General features: G+C 40.0%; 1 protein-coding gene across 5 annotated transcripts in view; it reads left to right on the top strand.

Moving 5' to 3' along the window:
- The window catches only part of kcnh1a (potassium voltage-gated channel, subfamily H (eag-related), member 1a), a 66,069-nt gene extending 44,655 nt beyond the window's left edge, over positions 1-21,414 (top strand). For all 5 annotated transcript variants that reach the window (XM_074645278.1, XM_074645276.1, XM_074645280.1 and 2 more), the window contains 4 exons: positions 4,315-4,514; positions 7,888-8,140; positions 12,240-12,436; positions 19,526-21,414. In XM_074645278.1, coding sequence (XP_074501379.1) covers positions 4,315-4,514; positions 7,888-8,140; positions 12,240-12,436; positions 19,526-20,410 — 1,535 coding nt within the window. In that variant the 3' untranslated portion in view covers positions 20,411-21,414. The remainder of the gene's footprint in view (positions 1-4,314; positions 4,515-7,887; positions 8,141-12,239; positions 12,437-19,525) is intronic.

The following is a 21,414-nucleotide window of genomic DNA, read 5'->3' as shown; positions in this document are numbered from 1 at the left end:
AAGTAAAGTACCTCAAAATTGTACTTAAGTACAGTACTTGAGTAGCCTACAGTCCTCCACTGCTACAGCACAAAATCATGTACAAGAGCACAAGATAGAGTCTCTTAATTTTGCTTTCAAAGTGCACCAGATTGATGCATTTAACTTTAAAATGGACAACTTTTTCAAAACTGTGAAAACCTGGACAAAGACTGGGTAAACTGCTGGAAGGAAAGTGTTTCAGTGAATAAATAAATTTACTTTGCAAGTAATTCTTGGGTTCCAATTGTCTTTCATCTCCTTAGTACTTTCTTGCCAGTATGGACGTGAAGTAGGTCTTAAATTGCATTCATAATGGTCTAAAATAGACGTGAAATGGGTCTTAAATTGCAAATTCATTCTTAAATTTGACTTGTTGAAACCTACCCTGTTAACGTATCCATATACGCCAACGTCTTTTTTTAAATTGACACATCAGCGGTTGCTAGGAGCAACTAACTTAACTTACTATCCAAGAAATATGGTGATTTAATTGCAAAGTCATGTTAACAACTGAACTAATGAGCATGCAAAAAGACAGTAACTTTGTTTAATCCCCCTCAATAAGTCTTTATTGAATGAAATGGTGTACAATCCTGCCAGGGGGGGAATAAATGGCACAGTACAGAGAAAAATCAAAAGAAGCTCATGGCACTATTGTGACTGAGTAGTAGAGCTGTCCCCGACCAAAGAAATTCTTATTTGACTAACACTCACACGATTTTGTCGACTAATTGATCAGTTGATTTAATCAACAGATCTGTAAAACTGAGTTTCTCCTCAAAGAATCACACAAAAGTACCACTTTAAATCTTTGTTCACCTGAGATGTGCTCATAAGTTTCTTAGGAATAAGTCATTCAGCATGAAGAAAGCATAAAACAATGATGAACTAAAGAAATCTGAGTCGACAAAGACCAAAACGACCGATTAGTCGACTAATTGACTCAGAGTAGGCAGCCCTACTGAGTAGCGCTAGCATGTTCCAGGCTGGCTGGCATGTTATCAGATAGCCCGGCAGCTACTGTAGCCAAATAACTGGCCTGGCAAGTGATTCATAGGTCACTAAGTTTCTAGAACCAGATATTTTGCAAACATGCACGGATAAATTTCACTGTGTCACTTCTGGTGTGACTGAGTTGTACAGCTGGGTTGATCTCATCCACGTGTGGCACAGTTTTTGAGGCAGCTTAATGTCGCTATGTTTCACGGATGCAGTTATTTCTCTGGGTCTGGCACAGATAGATGGCCGTCCCATTCTCAGTCCTACAAAACTCTGATTGTCTCAGTTGTCCGTGAGCACAACACCAGGCTCATTCGAATCATTGAAACAATCAGAGATTTGGACACGTTTGAAACAGGCTACTGACTCACTGTTGTGACATCATTTACTTTAGTAAAACGCAAGCCATATAGAATGAAATACACTGTACACAACACACAATACAGTGTATCAATGTATAGGACATTCATACAATGTCAAATAAGAAAGCTGTAACGAGTTTCAAATTGTCTTCAAAAACTTGCATGTAGCTTTCACCAGTTTCTTTTTCACTCTTTCCAACAGTGCAGTCAACTCTAGTCTGTCCAGTTTAACTTTAACATACGACGCATACCATAGAGCAGGAGTTCTGTTATTGTTGCCTTCATTAGACGTATTACCTCAGTCTTCTGTGTGATATTGTGCTGAATTATTGAGATTTTCTGGAGCGTGATGCATCACTCACACAAGTTTCCAATCTTTCTGCAGTTGAAACAGTGAATAAAACATAAATAACAATGACTGGATTATAATTCAGTTAAGAAACCTGCCCCCACTAACTAAGAAAACATGTCATCTGCTAGGAAGGAGGCATGTTCTCACAGTTTGCCCTTCTCTCCACATCTCAATATGAAACATTTATAAGGTATCTTCTGCTTGTGGGGCTCATAGTACAGTGTACAGCGCAGTGCATTTATGTGCGACTGCACGAAGAGAGCAACACCTCGGAGCAATAATGGACCGCCGGATCAATTTGGCACAGTGCTCCCTCCGATCCCTCTGCAATCACTCCTCACCTCACCTCAATTCTTTCAGCCACAATCTCAACCCTGTGAGACCAAAGGATGATTGTCCCCTCTCTCTCTACTTTTTGGCTGCTCAGGTTTATGAATTCACTCTCGGAGGAACTGGCAAAACTCATCTGCAGACTAAATTTTTCATTGTGAGATACAGATCTAAATATAAAAAAAAAACAGACAGCCTCGGGAGGATTCAGTTGTAGATGCAATCTACTGTAGTCCATGGCTGTTCTCTATGAAATATGGATGCTCTGATACTGTTCTATTTTTACCACCAGCGCTGGATCGGCGCTGGCAGTAGAAGATCACAGTGTGACGAGGGATTGGGGGGGGTGGCATGGGGGCACTATACATATGTCCTGTTTCTATAGCAACTGTTGGCCTGGGGGTTGAGTTTCTGACAACTGTCTTTTAACTACCCTCCTCAAACCAGCCAGCTGTTGGATGCCGAGCAACGCTGCAGCAAAGTTGCGTACGTCAGCAAGTAAAAAGCGATGTTGGGGACGAGATGAAGCACCGCTCCTCAGGGACCGATTGAGTTTCCTTTGTTGCAGCGTTTTCTGCTTATCAGAGAAGTGAGCATTGCCATCTGCGCTCAGGCTCGAGGTAGCAGTCATCCCAAAACTTGGTTGTCAAATCATCTTAGATTTAATTGGCTCAGACCTTTTTGTAAAACCTTGCTTGATCTGTTGCAAACAATAGCATATTCTTCTGTGTTTAGGTGAAGAATATCATCCTCGGCATGATAACGTGGCTATACAAGTGAGCGGTGGTGATGAAAGGATGAAAGTTGTGGTTATCCTTGCCCTAGAGGAGTTTTCAGCGCTTTTTAATTAGTATTATTCCCTGTGCAGTTTTTCAACACTTTGTGCGTTGTGAAATAAACAAACCCACACAAACGCATGCACAGGTTACTGTCATCATCTGTGGAGAATTGAAATATGTGGCTGGCGTGTTTCCTTTCCGTCCCTTCTAGCAGGGCTAATTAGGGCTCCATTGCCAAGAGAACACTACACACATAGTGCAGACATCTGATAGCTTTGATCCACGCACACACACGCCAGCTGTTGCACCAGTTCAACCACCCAACCACCTCAGACATGCACTGCGGTACTCTTTCTTTAATTCATCTATCACAAGACAAGTTAAGAAACGATAACGATATAGCTGCACGGGATTAGATGCTTCCACACACGCACTCCATACAAAGTCCTAGTTCTAGTTTTTCCCTTTTGGTGAGAGTTTTGTGGAATGTATTTGGAGGCATTGATGAGTAGTAATTGTTAATTTCCCACATGATTGATTAAGTGCTCACCACATAAAACGATATTAAGTCTTAAGGCACATTTGGTCTGATGTATCATGTGATGTCGTATATATTAAGACCACCAGTGTTGTGAAGATCAGAAACCACATTTCACCAATGTTGTGAAGCTCATAAACCACAATTTGGAGGTTTTTATGTCCTCATAAACCAGGTATTTGAGTTTTGTCATTTTAAACCATGATTTTGAGATTTTCATATTTGATTTTAAAATATACTGCAGTATTATGTGACCCTGGGTTTATAAGCCTCTTAATAAATTAGGGGTAGTAATTATTAATTTCCCATGTGATTGATTAAAGTGCTCCCCACATAAAACAATATTAAGTCTTAAGGCACATTTGGTCTGATGTATCATGTGATGTAGTATATATTAAGGCCACCAGTGTTGTGAAGATCACAAACCACATTTTCGAGATTCAAATTATGTCCTCATAAACCACAGTTTGGAGGTTTTTATGTCCTCATAAACCGGGTATTTGAGTTATGTCATCTTAAATCATGATTTTGAGATTTGTGCTTGTAAACGCTGATTTGGAGGTTTTCCTGTTTTATTTTAAAATGTACTGCAGTTTTATGTGACCCTGGGCTATAAACCTCTTTATACATTTTTCAAAACCCACAGGATGATTTGAGAAACGAATACTTAAAAAACAAAGCATCAAACCAGTAGGGTTACTGGTGTTTAGTCAAACACTGAATCCCAATATCAAATAGACCAGACCAGTACCCATCAGATCTATAAATGGACAATTATTTGCATCTTCATAGATTTATTTTATTGATTTTTTTATCACATAATTTCTCTTTACTCATGAAGTCAAGTTCATACAAGCAGCAAAAAAACGTGGTGGATACCTATGTGTCGTATCAAAATTAAATGTCTCCCTTTTCTTCTCCGTATGTCCCCAGCCCTTCTTTATGCCACCATCTTTGGTAATGTGACAACAATTTTCCAGCAGATGTACGCCAACACAAATCGTTACCATGAGATGATTAACAGTGTCCGGGACTTCCTCAAGCTCTATCAGGTGCCCAAGGGCTTGAGTGAAAGAGTGATGGACTACATCGCCTCCACGTGGTCCATGTCACGTGGTATAGACACTGAAAAGGTATGTCAGACTGCGTCCTCTTTATGGCTCCCCTATGGCGGGTCATTACTGCCAGCTTCCTTGTTATTATGGACTACCATTATTATTATTATTATTATTATTATTATTACAAAAACAAATAGCCGTTGATGCTCCCTGAACATCACTATATATAAAGTTGTTTTTTCACTGTTCATTTTTGTAAAAACTGAAAGGCTATTCTGTGGCAACATTTAGCAGCCAATTATGAAAATCAGACAGTGGTATGGCGTTTATGGCACAGTCACCACAAGCCATCCTACTGAACTCAGATGACGCTGAAATGATTTGTGGAAATGAAGCGTTTAAAGCTGGCAGCAGATAGATTGAGCCCACGCCGCTCTGATTGATTCAAAGCCAGAAAGCATTCATATCGCTGCATCCCAATTAAATCCACCTGTCCAAAATCCAAATCATGGAAAAAGTTTTATTATTTCACCTCAAATTAGACTTGTAATTTGGATTTTATCACGAGGAAATCTGTAGTCAAAATCTGACTGTGATAACTCATTGTGTTTTCTGTATATGTTAAGCTTGCACTGCATCTATTTATTATTTATTTGTCTGGCTTCAGGCCACACTAACGGGTCTAAAAATGGCACATAATCCCTCTCTGCTTGACATTCATCTTCAAAGAGATTTGTTTTAAAGGCAGAGCCCTGCGAAGGCCTGGCATCCGGTTGATGATATGTACATGAGCAACATGCTGCCACACAGCAGAGAAGAAGCGGCTGGACATGAGACTTTCATGTGACACTCCACCATAAAAAATAACTCATACTGGACATATTCAGTCCCAAACAATAATAATAAGATAGGTTGACTCCTAGTGAAGTATTTCCCAAACCTACTGAGAAAGAAAGAAGCTCCGAATCTGTTATCTGTAGTATAAAAACACACCCAAGTCTTTTAGTGACAGGTAATTCTTTTTTTGAGAACAACATTAACTTCTGGGAAAACTTGGAGGCAGATACTGCAGACATTAATTGGAGACTTCAGAGTACAGTCTGAATTTTTTTTTCCTTCTCTTGCCCAGTTTTACAAATTCTGTGACTTGTTCTATGACATTGATCAACAGGAGCACAAAGAGCTTTTCTTTTTTTTTTGGAAAATTCTTTTTATTCCTTTTTTCCAAACATAGCGTAACAAACATAACAGAACATAACACCGGTGCCATAATACAAAAAAATGATATCTAACATTTAACATTTAATATGTACATACATACAGTATATCTACACACACACACATATCATGGCTTCCCACTCCCACACAGAGACAGGTCCAGCCTTCTTCCCACCCCTAGAGGTAAAGTTACCGAAAAAAATAACATCAAAATAATTTTTAAAATAATTGAATTAGTTAGAATTAAAGTACTACAGTGGACTTGGAGAAGGCGTATGACCGGGTCCCTCGGGAGATACTGTGGGGGGTGCTGCAGGAGTATGGGGTGAGGTGGTCACTTCTCAGGGCCATCCAATCTCTGTACGCCCAAAGCGAGAGCTGTGTTCGGGTTTCTCGGCAATAAATCAGACTCGTTTCCTGTGGGGGTTGGCCTCCGCCAGGGCTGCGCTTTGTCACCAATCCTGTTGGTGATATCCATGGACAGGATATCGAGGCGTAGTCGGGGGGAGGAGGGTTTGCAGTTCGGTGTGCTGAAGATCTCATTGCTGCTTTTTGCAGATGATGTGGTCCTGTTGGCATCATCGGTCTGTGACCTCCAGCACTCACTGGATCGGTTCGCGGCCGAGTGTGAAGCGGCCGAGATGAGGATCAGTACCTCTAAATCCGAGGCCATGGTTCTCAGCAGGAAACCGGTGGATTGCCTACTCCGGGTAGGGAATGAGTCCTTACCCCAAGTGAAGGAGTTCAAGTACCTCGGGTCCTTGTTCGCAGGTGAGGGTACAATGGAACGTGAGATTGGCCGGAGAATCGGAGCAGCGGGGGGGTGGTATTGCATTCGCTTTACCGCACCGTCGTGACGAAAAGAGAGCTGAGCCGGAAGGCAAAGCTCTCGATCTACCGGTCAATCTTCGTTCCTACTCTCACCTATGGTCATGAGGGCTGGGTCATCACCCAAAGAACTAGATCGTACAAGCAGCCGAAATGGGTTTCCTCAGGAGGGTGGCTGGCGTCTCCCTTAGAGATAGGGTGAGAAGCTCAGTCATCCGTGAGGGACTCGGAGTAGAGACGCTGCTCCTTTGTATTGAAAGGAGCCAGCTGAGGTGGTTCGGGCATCTAGTGAGGATGCCCCCCCCTCCCTGGGCACCTCCCTAGGGAGGTGTTCCAGGCACGACCAGCTGGGAGGAGACCACGGGGAAGACCCAGGACTAGGTGGAGAGATTAGATCTCCACACTGGCCTGGGAACACCTCGGGATCCCCCAGTCAGAGCTGGTTAATGGGGCCCGGGATAGGGAAGTTTGGGGTCCCCTGCTGGAGCTGTTGCCCCCGCGACCCGACCCCGATAAGAGGTTGAAGATGGATGGATGGATAGAAGTACTACAGTAGTATAATTCATGGTGGTAAGATAGAAACCTTAAGTATAAATACATTAAATAATTAATAATTGAATTATCATAAATTGTTACAATTAATAAATAAATGTAGAGGGAAAAAAAGAGAAAAGAAAAAAAAGAAAAAAGCACATAGAAAATCAAAATAAATAATTAAGTAAAAACCATAGAAAAGGTTAGGTTAAGAAGATTCTATATAAGTGATCCATGGATCCCATATCCTATAGAAAAGCTGTGTGCTACCTCTTATAGCACAGGTTATTTTTTCCAAGGGAGCACATGAATTGACCTCATTAATCCACTGAGTAATATTAGGGGGATCCTCATGATTCCACTTAGATGTGATACATCTATTGGCAGCCGTGATTGCCAGGTTAACAAAACCTCTTATCCTCTGGGCGCTTTTCTGTGCACGGCTGTTAACAAGGCAAATAAAGAAAGGAATGCTGTTATGTTTCATTTCAGTGAACCTGTAACCATTTACCCTCTGTTCAGGAGCAATATACCAAATGAATCACACTGTGTGTAAGCAGTCCTTCATTGCTGAGTGACGATGAATGGTCCCACGTGCATTTTAATGCATAAAAGCATGTTTACATTCGTTGTTGGTGCTGTCTAGTGGAAGAGTGAAGTTGGTCCCTGGCATCTTATGTCAAAGGTGGCAAGCTATGGGTGTCTTTGTCCAAAGTGTAGTCTACCATGTCCCCCAGTCAAGTCATGGCAACAATGAATGACTCTATGATCACCTAATGGGACGAGTGTGATCAGTGGTAGACTCTCCACCAGCTCTAAAGACATGAGAAACAAATCATCATACCGCTCTACTTTCGTTTCTTTCCAGGTGTTGCAGATTTGTCCAAAGGACATGAGAGCAGATATTTGTGTTCATCTCAACCGGAAGGTATTTAAAGAGCACCCGGCTTTCCGGCTTGCCAGTGATGGGTGCCTCAGAGCGCTGGCCATGGAGTTTCAGACCATCCACTGTGCGCCTGGTGACCTGATCTACCACGCTGGTGAGAGTGTGGACAGCCTCTGTTTTGTGGTGTCGGGATCACTGGAGGTCATTCAGGATGATGAGGTGGTGGCCATTTTAGGTGAGTTCACAATGCATTTTTCACAATTCCTGGTGCACGTCTTCAATCTCCAAATCAGTGTTTACCAGCACAACACATCTCAAAAATCATGATTTAAAATGACATAACTCAAATACCTGGTTTATGAGGACATAACAATCTCCAAAAGGTGGTGACCATTTTATTGAGTTTACAATGCATTTTTCACAATTCCTAAATTAGCATTTATGGCATAATTAATAATGCAGTTCACCACTTATGTTTATTTTATGAAAGAGGTGGTCAAGGCATCCCATTCCACCAACTGTCGACGGACCTGTCCCAGATCTGCTCAAGTTTTCAGATTTTCTGATTTCTTAAGCTTTCACAAAAAAGTGACAACAAATATGTAAGATGCAGATGTGCTGCTACAGATGTGCTGCTACAGATGTGCTGCTACAGTATCTTGCTGCTGTCTCAATTTGTTATCTTAGAGACATATCAACACCCAAAAATATGGCAAAGATGACGGTGGAAAACCATTTCAGTCCAGAGGGCCTCTGTTCTAACAAAACGCTTTTGCATCATAGTAACAACATATTTCTGTTTTTTTCGACGATGATCTGTTTGATTCTATGAAGTATTCTAAACTGTAGTTTAACCCACGCCTAATGCATATTCATAAGGAAAGATCCAGACCAATTGCTAACTGCATTGACATTTCTGATATCTTCTGATATCTTTTTCCATTGAATGAATGAATTTAATGCAAAAATAAATAAATAAAAAATAAATGCATAAATAAATAAAAAATAAAATAAATACATTTAAAAATGAATACAAATAAATACACAAATAAATAAAAGGGAAAATTAAACAGAAGTTTAAATAGACAAGGGAATTAATACAAAAATAAATAAACAAAGAAGCAAATTAAAACAGAAATATCAATTTATGTCACATTTTATCAATTAATTAATGGCTACATTTATTTTTAATATAAGTTTTGCTACATTTAATCCCATGTTTATTTATTTATTGAGTCATTTATACATTTATAAATTTATTTTAGATTTTGACAGTTTCTGTCCTCCATATACGCTGGCCTGGTTAAATCCCAGCAGAGTATTGCCTTTTTACAATTTCATCATTTTAATTTGCCAAATAATTGATTTAGTGAATAATGGATGGCATATTATTTTTTGTCAATAAACTGCTATCGGTTCCTCCTTGCAACAATCAATATACTGTTAGGCTAATACCATTGACCCGGGTGGAGACTGTAATGGAGCCTGAAGGGATAAACAAGTCACTGCTATGAATCACATTCTCATTAGCCTAATGGCAATGTAGAACTGAAACAACATGTAAAGTACACAAGCAATACAGACCATCTGATTTCAACCTCCGACTGGTGCTGTTTGACTTCTCATCCATCACACTGCTCTACAAACAGGAGCTCTAAATGTTATTAATTATTGAAACTCATCTGGATATTAATGATAGTTTGATTATTGCTTTTGCTACTTGATTTTTGTAATAGGTTGCACCGTATACAGCTTTTCATCCTGTGGTTCAAAGAAGTAATCAGATGTCAAATGTAATTCCTGAATCCTTTCTGCAGTCACAGCATGTGAGAAGCTGTTGATTTAGATGTTAAGTACATACAGTTCATAGTTATATTAATTGTTATGATCACGTTGAGCCTTTCACACTCTCTCTACATGACTCACAGGTTCGGTCAGCTACGACTGTGCTGCACAAATGACGTCATGTTGAGCACTTATAAATACTTGAGATTTTTCAATTATCTAATAGGGATTTTGTTCAAGTTTATTCTCTATAATTAATAGTTTTTATAATAGTTAATAAATAATGCTAATGCTTTGTAAGTCTGCAGGTAACTTGATAGGTGAAGTGATATATAAAATGTAGGATTCCGGTCTAGTCCTAGTCTGTTCTTTATTACAAAAAGGACTCCTCAGAGTGTATAATTGTTTATAGGAAGCAATTTTCTTATAAGGTAAAACTACAAACTGTGTTAAAATGGGTGATGAAAAATGTGTATCAATTTATATTAAAGCACCCTTTATAAAGGGTTTACAAGTTGTAGCTATAGGCTTAATAAATAGTTAATAAATCATTTACTAATTATTTGATGGATCAGCCATAAGCCATTAATAAGAACAACTTTTGGGTGGCCTGGATGTAAAAAGTAATCCCTTTGACTGGTTCGACCATTTGACTTACTTTTAGAAAGACTGCAGACCATCTGGACCAAAATGTACGATACGATACGATACGATACGATACGATACGATACGATACGATACGATATGAATCAAAACGATACGATACGATATGTATCAAAACGATACGATACGATACGATATGAATCAAAACGATACGATACGAAGCGATACGATACGATATGAATCAAAACGATACGAAGCGATACGATACGATATGTATCAAAACGATACGATACGATACGATATGTTACAAAACGATACGATGCGATACGAAGCGATACGAAGCGATACGATACGATACGATACGATACGATACGATACAACATACTTTATTGCCCCCCTAGGGAAAATGATCTTGGACTCAAATGCTGCACACATGCTTTGACACTTGACAAATCATCTTATAGCTGCCTCCATAGTGGTAATATTAAAGAAACAGACAACATGTAAACAAAGCAACATGATTGATAACTGCAGATATGATGGCTTATAAAAAGGTGACACCTGTTGGTATAATGGATCGACATTTATGACATTCCCAACTGCATTATTACCAGATAGAAAGACAATGTTATGGTTGCTTTTACTGGTGACACTTTATTTTAACTTCCCCTTTTAGCATTTATAAACACTATACAGTATAAAGATTTCATAAATTGTTTATAATACAATGTAAGGCAAGGCAAGTTTATTTATATAGCACATTTCATACACAAAGGCAATTCAAAGTGCTTTACATATATAAAAGCAAGATGAAAGAGCACAAAGTGCATAAGATAAAAACGAATAAAAGTGTACGTTAAAAGAGAAAAAAAAAATTAAAAGTATAATAAAAAACAATCAAAAGACAGGAAAGTGCAGCATTTGATTAATTAAGAAACGCGTCTGAGAACAGTTTGGTCTTGAGTCTAGTTTTGAAAGTGGCTACTGTTGGTGCATCTTTGACCTCATCTGGAAGTTTGTTCCACAGTTTAGCAGCGTAGCAGCTAAAAGCTGCCTCACCATGTTTCCTTCTGACGGTGGGTACTACTAATAGATTTTTTCCTAGTGACCTTAGAGGTCTAGTAGGTGTGTACTGCTGAACCATATCTGAGAGGTAATTAGGACCTACCCCCTTTAGGGATGTGTAAACCAGCAGTAGTGTTTTAAAGTCAATTCTGTGACTTACTTGGAGCCAGTGTAGGGACTTCAATACTGGAGTGATGTGATCAGTTCTTTTTGTTTTTCTAAGAACTCTAGCAGCTGCATTTTTCACCAACTGAAGCTGTTTAATGGTCTTTTTAGGAAAGCCCGTGAAGAGACCATTGCAGTAATCGACTGCTCAAAATAAAGGCATGGATAAGTTTTTCCAGGTCATGCTTTGACATAAGACCTCTAAGCTTCGCTATGTTTTTAAGGTGGTAAAAAGCTGATTTGGTTATCGCTTTCACATGGTTCATGAAGCTGAGATCACTGTCGATTAAAACACCAAGATTTTTGACAGCATCCTTTGCTTTAAGTCCCTTTGTGTTCAGATGATTAGCAATCTTAATTCCCTCATCTTTCTTCCCAAATAAGATCATTTCGGGTTTTCCTTATTCAGCTGTAGGAAGTTTTTAGACATCCAGCTATTGATTTGATCAATGCATTGACAAAGAGATTCAAGGGGACCATAGTCATCTGGTGAAAGTGCTAGGTAAATCTGAGTGTCATCAACATAGCTATGATATGACATCTTGTTGTTTTTAATGATTTGTCCAAGTGGCAGCATGTACAAATTGATTAATAGGGGCCCCAAAATTGATCCCTGGGGATGTAGTTATATGCATTATTGTATGAAAACTTAGAGGGAGGTCGGGGGGGGTTGAAGTAAAGTGATCGAAGGTTTGATCAGTGCCCTCTCTCTGCAGGTAAGGGAGATGTATTTGGGGATGTTTTCTGGAAAGAAGTGACTCTCGCTCAAGCCTGCGCCAACGTCCGAGCTCTCACCTACTGCGACCTCCACGTCATTAAACGTGACGCCCTACAGAAGGTGCTGGAGTTCTACACAGCGTTTTCCAACCACTTCTCAAGAAATCTGCTGCTCACTTACAACCTGCGAAAGAGGGTGAGTGACTCTTCAAAAAGAAACCAAGAAAGAACAAGTTACAACTCAGATTTGGGCTTTACACAATACGTTTAACAGTGCAGCTCTCTTGTTTTTACAACAGCTGTTGTATACGTAGAGATTGTTAGAATTGTTAGTTAGATTGTTGTTAACGCAAGTTCGTTTTAGCGCCACTAATTTCATTGATGCATTAACACAATCGATCTTTCGGAGGTTTTAGCGAGCTCAGTTTTAAAGCTAGCATACATATTTGCCCACTCCCATGTTGATAAGAGTATCAAATACTTAATAAATCTCCCAGCCCTAATGGCTGTCAATCCATTAACACATTTCATTAAGATTAATGCATGATTGTCCATAGTTAATCATGATTAATCGCAAATTAATCACACATTTATTATCTGTTCAAAATGTACCATAACCAAGACCGAAGGCCTAGGAAGGAGGTTATGTTTTCACCGGCGTTGGTTTGTTGGTTTGTTTGTCTGTTAGCTGGATTACTCCAAAAGTCCGAGATGGATTTGAATGAAATTTTTTAGTCGGGTGTTGTGTGGCATAATGAACAATCCATTAGATTTTGGGCATTAAGACCACAGGGTATAGTGGGCAGTGTAGCTGATGACGCGTTGATGACACATGACCACGCCTTCTTCCTTCAGAGAGAGAGACAGAGAGAGAGCGGGGGGTGGGGGAGGATTGTAGATTTGTTTTTTTCACATTAAACTCGGTGAAATTCCAGTTGAGATGGACCAAAGCACACCTGGTGATTGTTGGAAAGAGTAACGACGACGATTTAGGTGAGTTTTATTTTATTATATTTATTATGTCTGTAAAGGGGAGACTCGTGGGTACCCATAGAACCCATTTTCATTCACATATCTTGAGGTCAGAGGTCAAGGAACCCCTTTGAAAATGTCCAATGCCAGTTTTTCCTCTCCAAACTTTAGTTTGGAGCGTTATTTAGCCTCCTTTGTGACAAGCTAGTATGACATGGTTGGTACCGATGGATTCCTTAGGTTCTAAGTTAGGTTCTAGTTTCATATGATGCCAGTATCTTCATCCTAGCTTTAAAACTGACCCGCTACAACCTCTGAAATTGCAAATTGTATTAATGCGTTAACTAGAAATTAGTGGTGTTAATTAATTAGTGCGTTAACATGTTATTATTGTGTTAACTTTGACAGCCCTAATATACACTGATCAGCCAGAACATTCAGACCACTGACAGGCGAAGTGAATAACATTGATTATCTGGTTACCATGGCACCTGGCAGTGGGGGGGGATATATTAGACAGCAAGTGAACATTTTGAACTTTGAACTTTGTGTTGGAAGCAGAACAAATGGGCCAGCGTAAGGATGTGAGCCACTTTGACGAGGGCCAGATAGTGCTGGCTAGACGACTGGGTCAGAGCATCTCCAGAACTGCAGCTCTTGTGGGATGTTCCCGGTCTGCAGTGGTCAGGACCTACCAAAAGTGGTCCAAGGAAGGAGAACCGGTGAACCGGTGACAGGGTCAGACCCGAGGCTCATTGATGCATGTGGGGAGTGAAGGCTGGCCCGTGTTGTCTGATCTAATAGAAGAGCTACTGGAGCTCAAACTGATGAAAAAGTTAATGCTGGTTCTGATAGAAAGATGTCAGAACACACAGTGAGGAGCAGTGTGTTGTGTATGGGGACCGGTCAAGGTGCCCGTGCTGACCTAATGTTATGGCTGATCGGTGTGTGTGTGTGTGTGTGTGTGTGTGTGTTGTGAACAGAAAACACTGACATTTTATTTCTTTTATATTAGCATTTAGCAAAAAGGCCACTACAGAAAGGAAGTAAATATATATGTTTGGCTGCTTCTTGTCAACTTGTTCTGACCTGTTACTCTTCCTCTGATCAAACCATTATTTTTAATAAGAGCTTGATCTTGTTATGTTCTGGTTCAACAATAGCGTGGACTCAGATGCAGACACAAACACTTAGTCTTTTAAAGGTGTAACAAAGATAATTTATTACACAAATATTAAAGGTACAGTGAAACAGGGGAAAACACACAGGAGACAAAAGGGCAGGGAAACAGAGGAAACACAAGGAAAACTAGACTGCCAAGGTGAAATCATGACAGATCTTTAGGTGGATGTCCTGCATCCTGTTTTTATTTTGGTGACGAGCCATAATTGCTGTGATGTTTTTTGCACTGTGCTTCCCAGAGGCCACATAGTAAGCCAATATGTGTGGGCGAATACAATGACTGCTTTTCTTTCTACAGTTTCTACAGGTACAGCTTCTCTCTCTCTCTCTCTCTCTCTCTCTCTCTCTCTCTCTCTCTCTTACACTCTCTCTCTCTATCTCTCTCTCTCTCTCGCTCTCTCTCTCTCTCTCTCTGTTTAGCCGCTGTGGCTGCTCATGTTAAAGGAATAATTTGAGATTTTAGGAAATACACTCAGTCGAATCCTTCATTCAGAAATGAGCAGCTGTGATCACAAACTCAAGTGTGGCTACCAATCATCACCTCATTCAGAATAAGGTTAGCCTGCCCAAGAGAGTGCATGTAAGATTGAATTGCCTGCATATGAAGAGGCAATCTCATCTGCTGCATTAAACTCACTATTCACCAGGGTCCAATACGTTCTGGATGTATACATCAGGGAAATTCAGAGATGAATTGAATAAGGAGCAAAACGCTGCCTTCAAATGGAGCATGTGAGGTTTTGTTTTCGACTTGGGAAATCCGACACACGTATCGTGTGTCCAACATTCGAGTGGTTCAAGTTGTGTTGCTACGAGACTGAGAAGAAAAATGGATGTTGCCTTACCTTTTCAAAACAGATGACTGCTTTTGGCTTTATTGACTTTCAGCATCATGCCCAGGAATATGAAGAGACGACAGTGATACAAATAGTTTGTCTATTTTACTCGGAGCTATCAAAAAATCTCCCACTTTCTAAGTGGTGAACACATCAGTTGGTTGTTCAAGGCTACTAGACTCTCATGAACACAGTAGATAGCCTATGTTCCTCTAGCCAGACAATGTGTTTACTTACAGAGAGATTCTTTAATCGGCTTTTCTGAAAAGCTGAAACATAATACAGTTTTTCTGTCCGTACTCTTTTGGTTAAAAAAATTAGTTTGACATTTTGGGAAATGCGCTAATTCGCTTTCTTGCCAACAGTTTGATGATTAGTAGAGCTTATAAATCCGCCAGGCCGATACATAGCCTGGTATAGTTAACAAGAAATTGCGGTACATAAAGGTCAAACTATAGGTTTGAGCTAATGTAGAGACAGTGTCCTTATTACATAATATGTCAACCAAAGAGCACAAGTGTATTTTTCAACTATAAAAAGTCTAGCTCAGTATGTATCTTGATTATTAAAAAAATAATAATCTAAACAATCTCTATGAAGATTGTTTATGTTATGTATTTATGTAAAATGATAATCGGCTGATATGACGTTACAGATATTTTAAATCCTCAAATATTAATATCAGTATCGGCTTAAAAAAACTGTTTAATGTTTGTCCACTAAATATGATGCTGCAATGTCATCGCTTAGATTAGCTTAGCATCTTTGACAGGAAACAGGGGGAAGCAGCTATGCAGTCAATTCCTCTAATTTGTGGTCGTGGTTCTTTGGTTTTGTATGGATTACAAGATATATGGTAATGTGTTAGGCTAATTAGTGATCTTTAGAGGTGCTGGTAGCCATTTTGTAGCTTCAGAAAGAGCCAGGTTAGCTTTGTTTCCCTAAACTAAGCTAATCTTCATATTTTCTGTACATACATGAGAGTGGTACCAATCTCTCTTCAAGAAAGGGAATAAATGTATTACCCAAAATGTCAAACTATTCCTTTAAAAGGGCATCAAAAGTATTACTGACAAGTAAACGTCAGTAAGCTCTGGCTAAAACAGGAAGCAACAATACACCAATTCTACATCCCACCCCCTTAGGTACTGTTTCTAGGTCGCACAATCTTGAAACATGGCAACGCCCGCTGTGCGGTTCATGAATGTTCCATGTAGCCGGGCGCCACAGTGTGTATGACATAGTTGTTTGGCATCAGGCAATATAGCTTCAAGAAGCTGACAGCAACTTAGACTTTTCCCGTTGGGATGTAACACGTCGTGTACATCCAAATAAATGACGCCAAAAGTTACTACGGGGAAAACGCTTTGCTGAGCGCCATGTAGCCTTAGGTAATATATAAACGAAGGAACGTTAGCCTTGATCTTTTGTGGCTAACGATAATTCATGCTATCTTAAAAAGTCAGCAACCAAACTATTTAACGTTAGCATTAGCTATACTTTAGTTAGGTAGTGTTTTGCTAATATTAGCTAACTAAAGATGTCTATATACAATGTAATGTGTCCCTGAAGATTGTGACACCAATGTAATGTGACTTAGAGACATAGTAGTGTTAGCTTTGAACCGACATGTGAAAATGTGGTTTTCTTTTCAACATACACAAGCCTAGCACATAGCACAGCATATCTAAGTTTATTTATTAATTTTTTCACAGCATATATATGAAAATATCTAAGTGTAACAGGAAAGGGTAAAGTTGACCGAGGTTCTGCCGGGTTCCAAGCTCGCTCAACTGTGATTGGAGCACAGAGCGAAAGATGGCGGGACTTTGGAAGGGTCAATTATTTTTGACAGAACAATCCCAACTCTAGGTCCATCTTTTTCCAGAGCCTTCAACCGTATCACTAAAGCCTGGAGCACACAGCCCGCTTCATGCTCGCGTGACGGCAACGTCGCGTGTTGTTTTTTATTTCGGCGTCCATGTTAACAGGTTAGAGTGGACACACTGCCCGCATGAGACGCACGTCAGACGCGCGTCAGACGCACGTCAGACGTGCGTCTATTTTATAGAATAGAAGGCTCGCCTATTTTACACACTAGCCGCTTACCTCTCGGCTGCGTCTCCCAGCAGCAACAGACAGTGAAGGTGATCTATTGACAGTATATGAACATCATACCAGCAAGATTACTACAGTTTCCATGTCTAGACATCTGTAGAATATGTCACTGACCATCAATATTTTACACTTCCTATCTAGATTTCAAAATAAAAGGCCTCTAGCGTTTTTAGTGCACAGAATCATGCATTCGTTAACACAATGCTTTTATTCTGAAATACTCTAAATAAAGCAGTGGTGTACTTGCATGTTTCCATCAAGTTAATATAGTACAGGCTTTTAATTTTGTAAACACTGTAGTAGTCATAGCAGAAACCCTACATATGCTATAAATATAATAGACTGGGTTAATAGGTTATAAGAACATCAGGTGATGGGCAGTATTTTTCGATGCGCTCTCTCTCTCTCTCTCTCTCTCTCTCTCTCTCTCTCTCTCTCTCAACAAACACCACGTAACTTTATTGTTCTTTCTTTTAGAGGTGTTATTTAATTTTTTTAAAGATATTTAATAATAACTTTCGTTTTCTAAAGGTTAACAAATAACGAAACTGTTTATTTTGCTTTGTTTTATAATTAAAAAAAAAACCACTTTACTTATATTTATCATTCTGAAATACTTCAGGTGTTTTTCTCCATCAAGGCGCAGTTCAGCAACAAGGTGGTGAAAAGCTCCAAGTTGCCTGAGATGTCGGAACATCAGTATTTATAATGTAAATTGCTGTCCCGCCCCAGATGTAAATTAAGTCGTTTTCGATAAAAGCCGCAACCTGGAATGCTGTAGAACAGGAACCCGAAACCCCCTGGAAATGTTGTTTAAAACTGTGCCAGTCAAAGTGAAGAGGGATTGCTGTAGGCTCTCTCTTACTACTAATGTATTTATTTATTTTTTTGTATTAATATATAGCCCACAGAAATCCCTCTTCACTGTCAATGAAGAGGGATTTATATATATATATATATATATAGCCCATAGAAATCCCTCCTCACTGTCAGTGAAGAGGGATTTATATATATATATAAATCCCTCTTCACTGACAGAAAAGAGGGATTTATATGGGCTATATATTAATATTTATGTATGAATTTATTTGCTTGTTTTTAATAATATTTACAAATTACCACACAGTTCTTACCCTTTTTTGTCTTAAATAAATATAAATCACATTTATTATGAAGTTAAATGGCCATTAAAAGGCAAACTCTATGTAGAAAGAAAGGGCTGTCAGCAACAGCAAAAACACAGCTGACAGGTAGCTCCGAGACGTGGGTAACTCGCGTCTAGTGTGAACACCCTAGGTGGGCATGACGCGGCCACGACGTGACGCTGCCGTCAGGCGAGCCTGAAGCGCGCTGTGTGGCCCGGGCGTAAGTCTTCATCTGTGAAGGGAGTCTTCTCATTGAGATGCATCTGTTGACATGCTGTAGTAGCACTTTTTATTTCATCCGTAGCATATTCAGGACTTCTCAGTTTGGCTTAAAATGAAGTATCCCACAGTTTTGAAAACCATGTGATACTGTGAAAGCTCCAGAAAAATCCAGTATGTGGACCTTAAGTTAGGATTGTTTTGTCAAACTACTATTTCCAAGATAAAGAATGAAATATAATGCTTAACAATTATTTCTTCGGCATTCAACAACTACAACTTCCATTTTTTAAAGACTCATTGGAGATGTAGTTAAATGCAAAAAAAAAAACAGGCAAGAACATAAAAATATAGAATATTCATTTTGTTTTATAAATGTATGTAATTAGGTTTTTAAGAGGTACGTTACAGAGCAAACATCAGTCCAATGTACAGAAGGAAACCTGCAAAGCTAAAACTAGTAATACACATGCTTAAAGCACTGTTGTCCATTAGCAGCTGTGCGGTAAGCTAACAGTCTAACTGTGTCTTCACCCACTGAAGCCTGAGGCAGGATATGAACTTTCCCTCTGTGTCGTGGGAATAGCCTCTTTAAAGGTGACATTTTCAAAGTTCACACATTTTGAAGCATTGACAATCTTCCTCACACAAACTGTACAATCAGTAAGATGGATAACACCTGTTAATTTCATTGATTTTGATCAGGTTTTATACTATTATTTCTTAACTTCAAGAGACCATCTGTCATTCAAAACAAACCTGATGGTAATTGTGATGGTGTTTCAGTCATAAACATTTTAAATTCTCTTGTAGATCGTCTTCCGAAAGATCAGTGATGTGAAACGAGAGGAAGAGGAGCGACAGAGACGGAAAAATGAAGCCCCTCTGAACTTACCACCGGACCACCCGGTACGAAAACTCTTCCAGCGCTTTCGTCAGCAGAAGGAAGCCCGCCTGGTGCCCGTGAAACCAGAACTAGATGATCATGATATCGAGAAGGGCCCTGTGTACGTAGACATCCCGATAGCCAAAACAGCCATCTTAACTACCAGCATCGTCACGGTGACAGAAAGCCCAGCAACACCCTCATCTTCAACACCCTCATCTTCAACACCTTCATCTTCAGCAACCCCCAACTGTACTCCCTCAGACAAGGCGAAGCTGCAGGTGCCGGCTCCCGTTTCTCTGGTAGGAGGCCGGGCTGCAGAACCAGTCAAAGTCAAAGGCTGGGGTCGCTTCAAGGAGTCCATGGCCAAACCCGACAACTGGAACAAAGTGTCTAAAGCCGAATCCATGGAGACTTTACCTGAACGGACCAAGGCGCATGACTCACAGATGTCTCTAAAGAAGACAGACTCATGTGACAGCGGTATCACCAAAAGTGACTTGCGCCTGGACAACATGGGTGAATTCCGCCTGACGCCCCAGGACCGTAGTCCCGTCCAGCCTCCGGAGACCAGGCATGCCTTCTACCCCATCCCAGAGCAAACGCTTCAGGCCTCGCTCCAGGAGCTCAAGCTCGAGCTGAAGGACGATCTCAAGAACCTGAACGTTCGAATGTCCGGCCTGGAGGCGCAACTCACAGAAGCACTTCAACTCCTCAAAGCGAGGAGGTCGAGTGCCGACTCTCAGCAGGCTCTTTTTGACATTTCTAGACCTGCTTCACCAGAACTGGACAAAGAGGACATCTTCTCCTGAAGGGTAGAAGGTTAGTTCATCAGGTTAACTGTGAACTCAGCTGGAATCCAGTAATATCCAGATTACTTGGATAGCTGAGGCTGCACTGGGCACATCATTTAGATTAGGCAACAGTGTGGTCTTTAAGATGCACCAGCCCTTAACATGGGGGTTCTACCTGTCGGTAAACAAGGGAACGCTGTGTTGAGAAGTCGAGGTCGTAGCTCAGATTTGTTGCCACTGAACACTGACAGCTCTATGTTTGTACATAAGTTTGATTTATTTTTCCATCTCACTTTAATGGAAAAATAGCTCAAATGGTTAGATTTTATCTCGATTTTGAGAGCGTCAACAGAAGTAGTTGTATCTCTGTTGGGAGGAGAATAGAAACAGCATGACCCACTGGTTTGTTACTGAATCATTTGTATGAGATTCTTTGCATGTCACATGAAATAGACGTGCGCCTCAAATTGCAGATGGTGCATATTTGATTCATCGAGGCCGCACAGCAAGTCATTTGCATTATTTCACCATGACGGCGGCAAAGGACAGTCGTTCCAGATGTTGAAACAGTCTCAGAGTAATTTCCTCAAGCAATTGATGAACTCTTCTTATTATACCAACTGCCAGGATCATTATGAATTATACAACAGAGAACTCCGGCCAAGCAATCACATTTTCAAAGACATCTTTCAGCAGAGCTTATAACTCCCATAAACCATAGATGGGCGTGATGAAAGGGCAGCAGTGAGTAAGTCATCCATCTCTCCGGATATCTAGTATTTGTTATTCTCATATATAAACCACACACAATACATATATATTGTATTAGAGCCGTGCATTTTTAGCTTCGGTGATGCATAATTAGGTGATGCAGATGGTACTGATAATGGCTGTGCCCCGTACCTTATTTAAAAACTGTCAAGAACATAATGATGAATGCCATTTTGCACAATATTTCTAAGATGAAATGTATTTATAATTAAACTAAATCTTCAAAGTGCAGGTTTGTTCCTGTAAACAGA

Source organism: Sebastes fasciatus, chromosome 9 (assembly GCF_043250625.1).
Source record: "Sebastes fasciatus isolate fSebFas1 chromosome 9, fSebFas1.pri, whole genome shotgun sequence".
Taxonomy (NCBI): domain Eukaryota; kingdom Metazoa; phylum Chordata; class Actinopteri; order Perciformes; family Sebastidae; genus Sebastes; species Sebastes fasciatus.
This window is presented reverse-complemented; position numbering and strand designations above follow the sequence as displayed.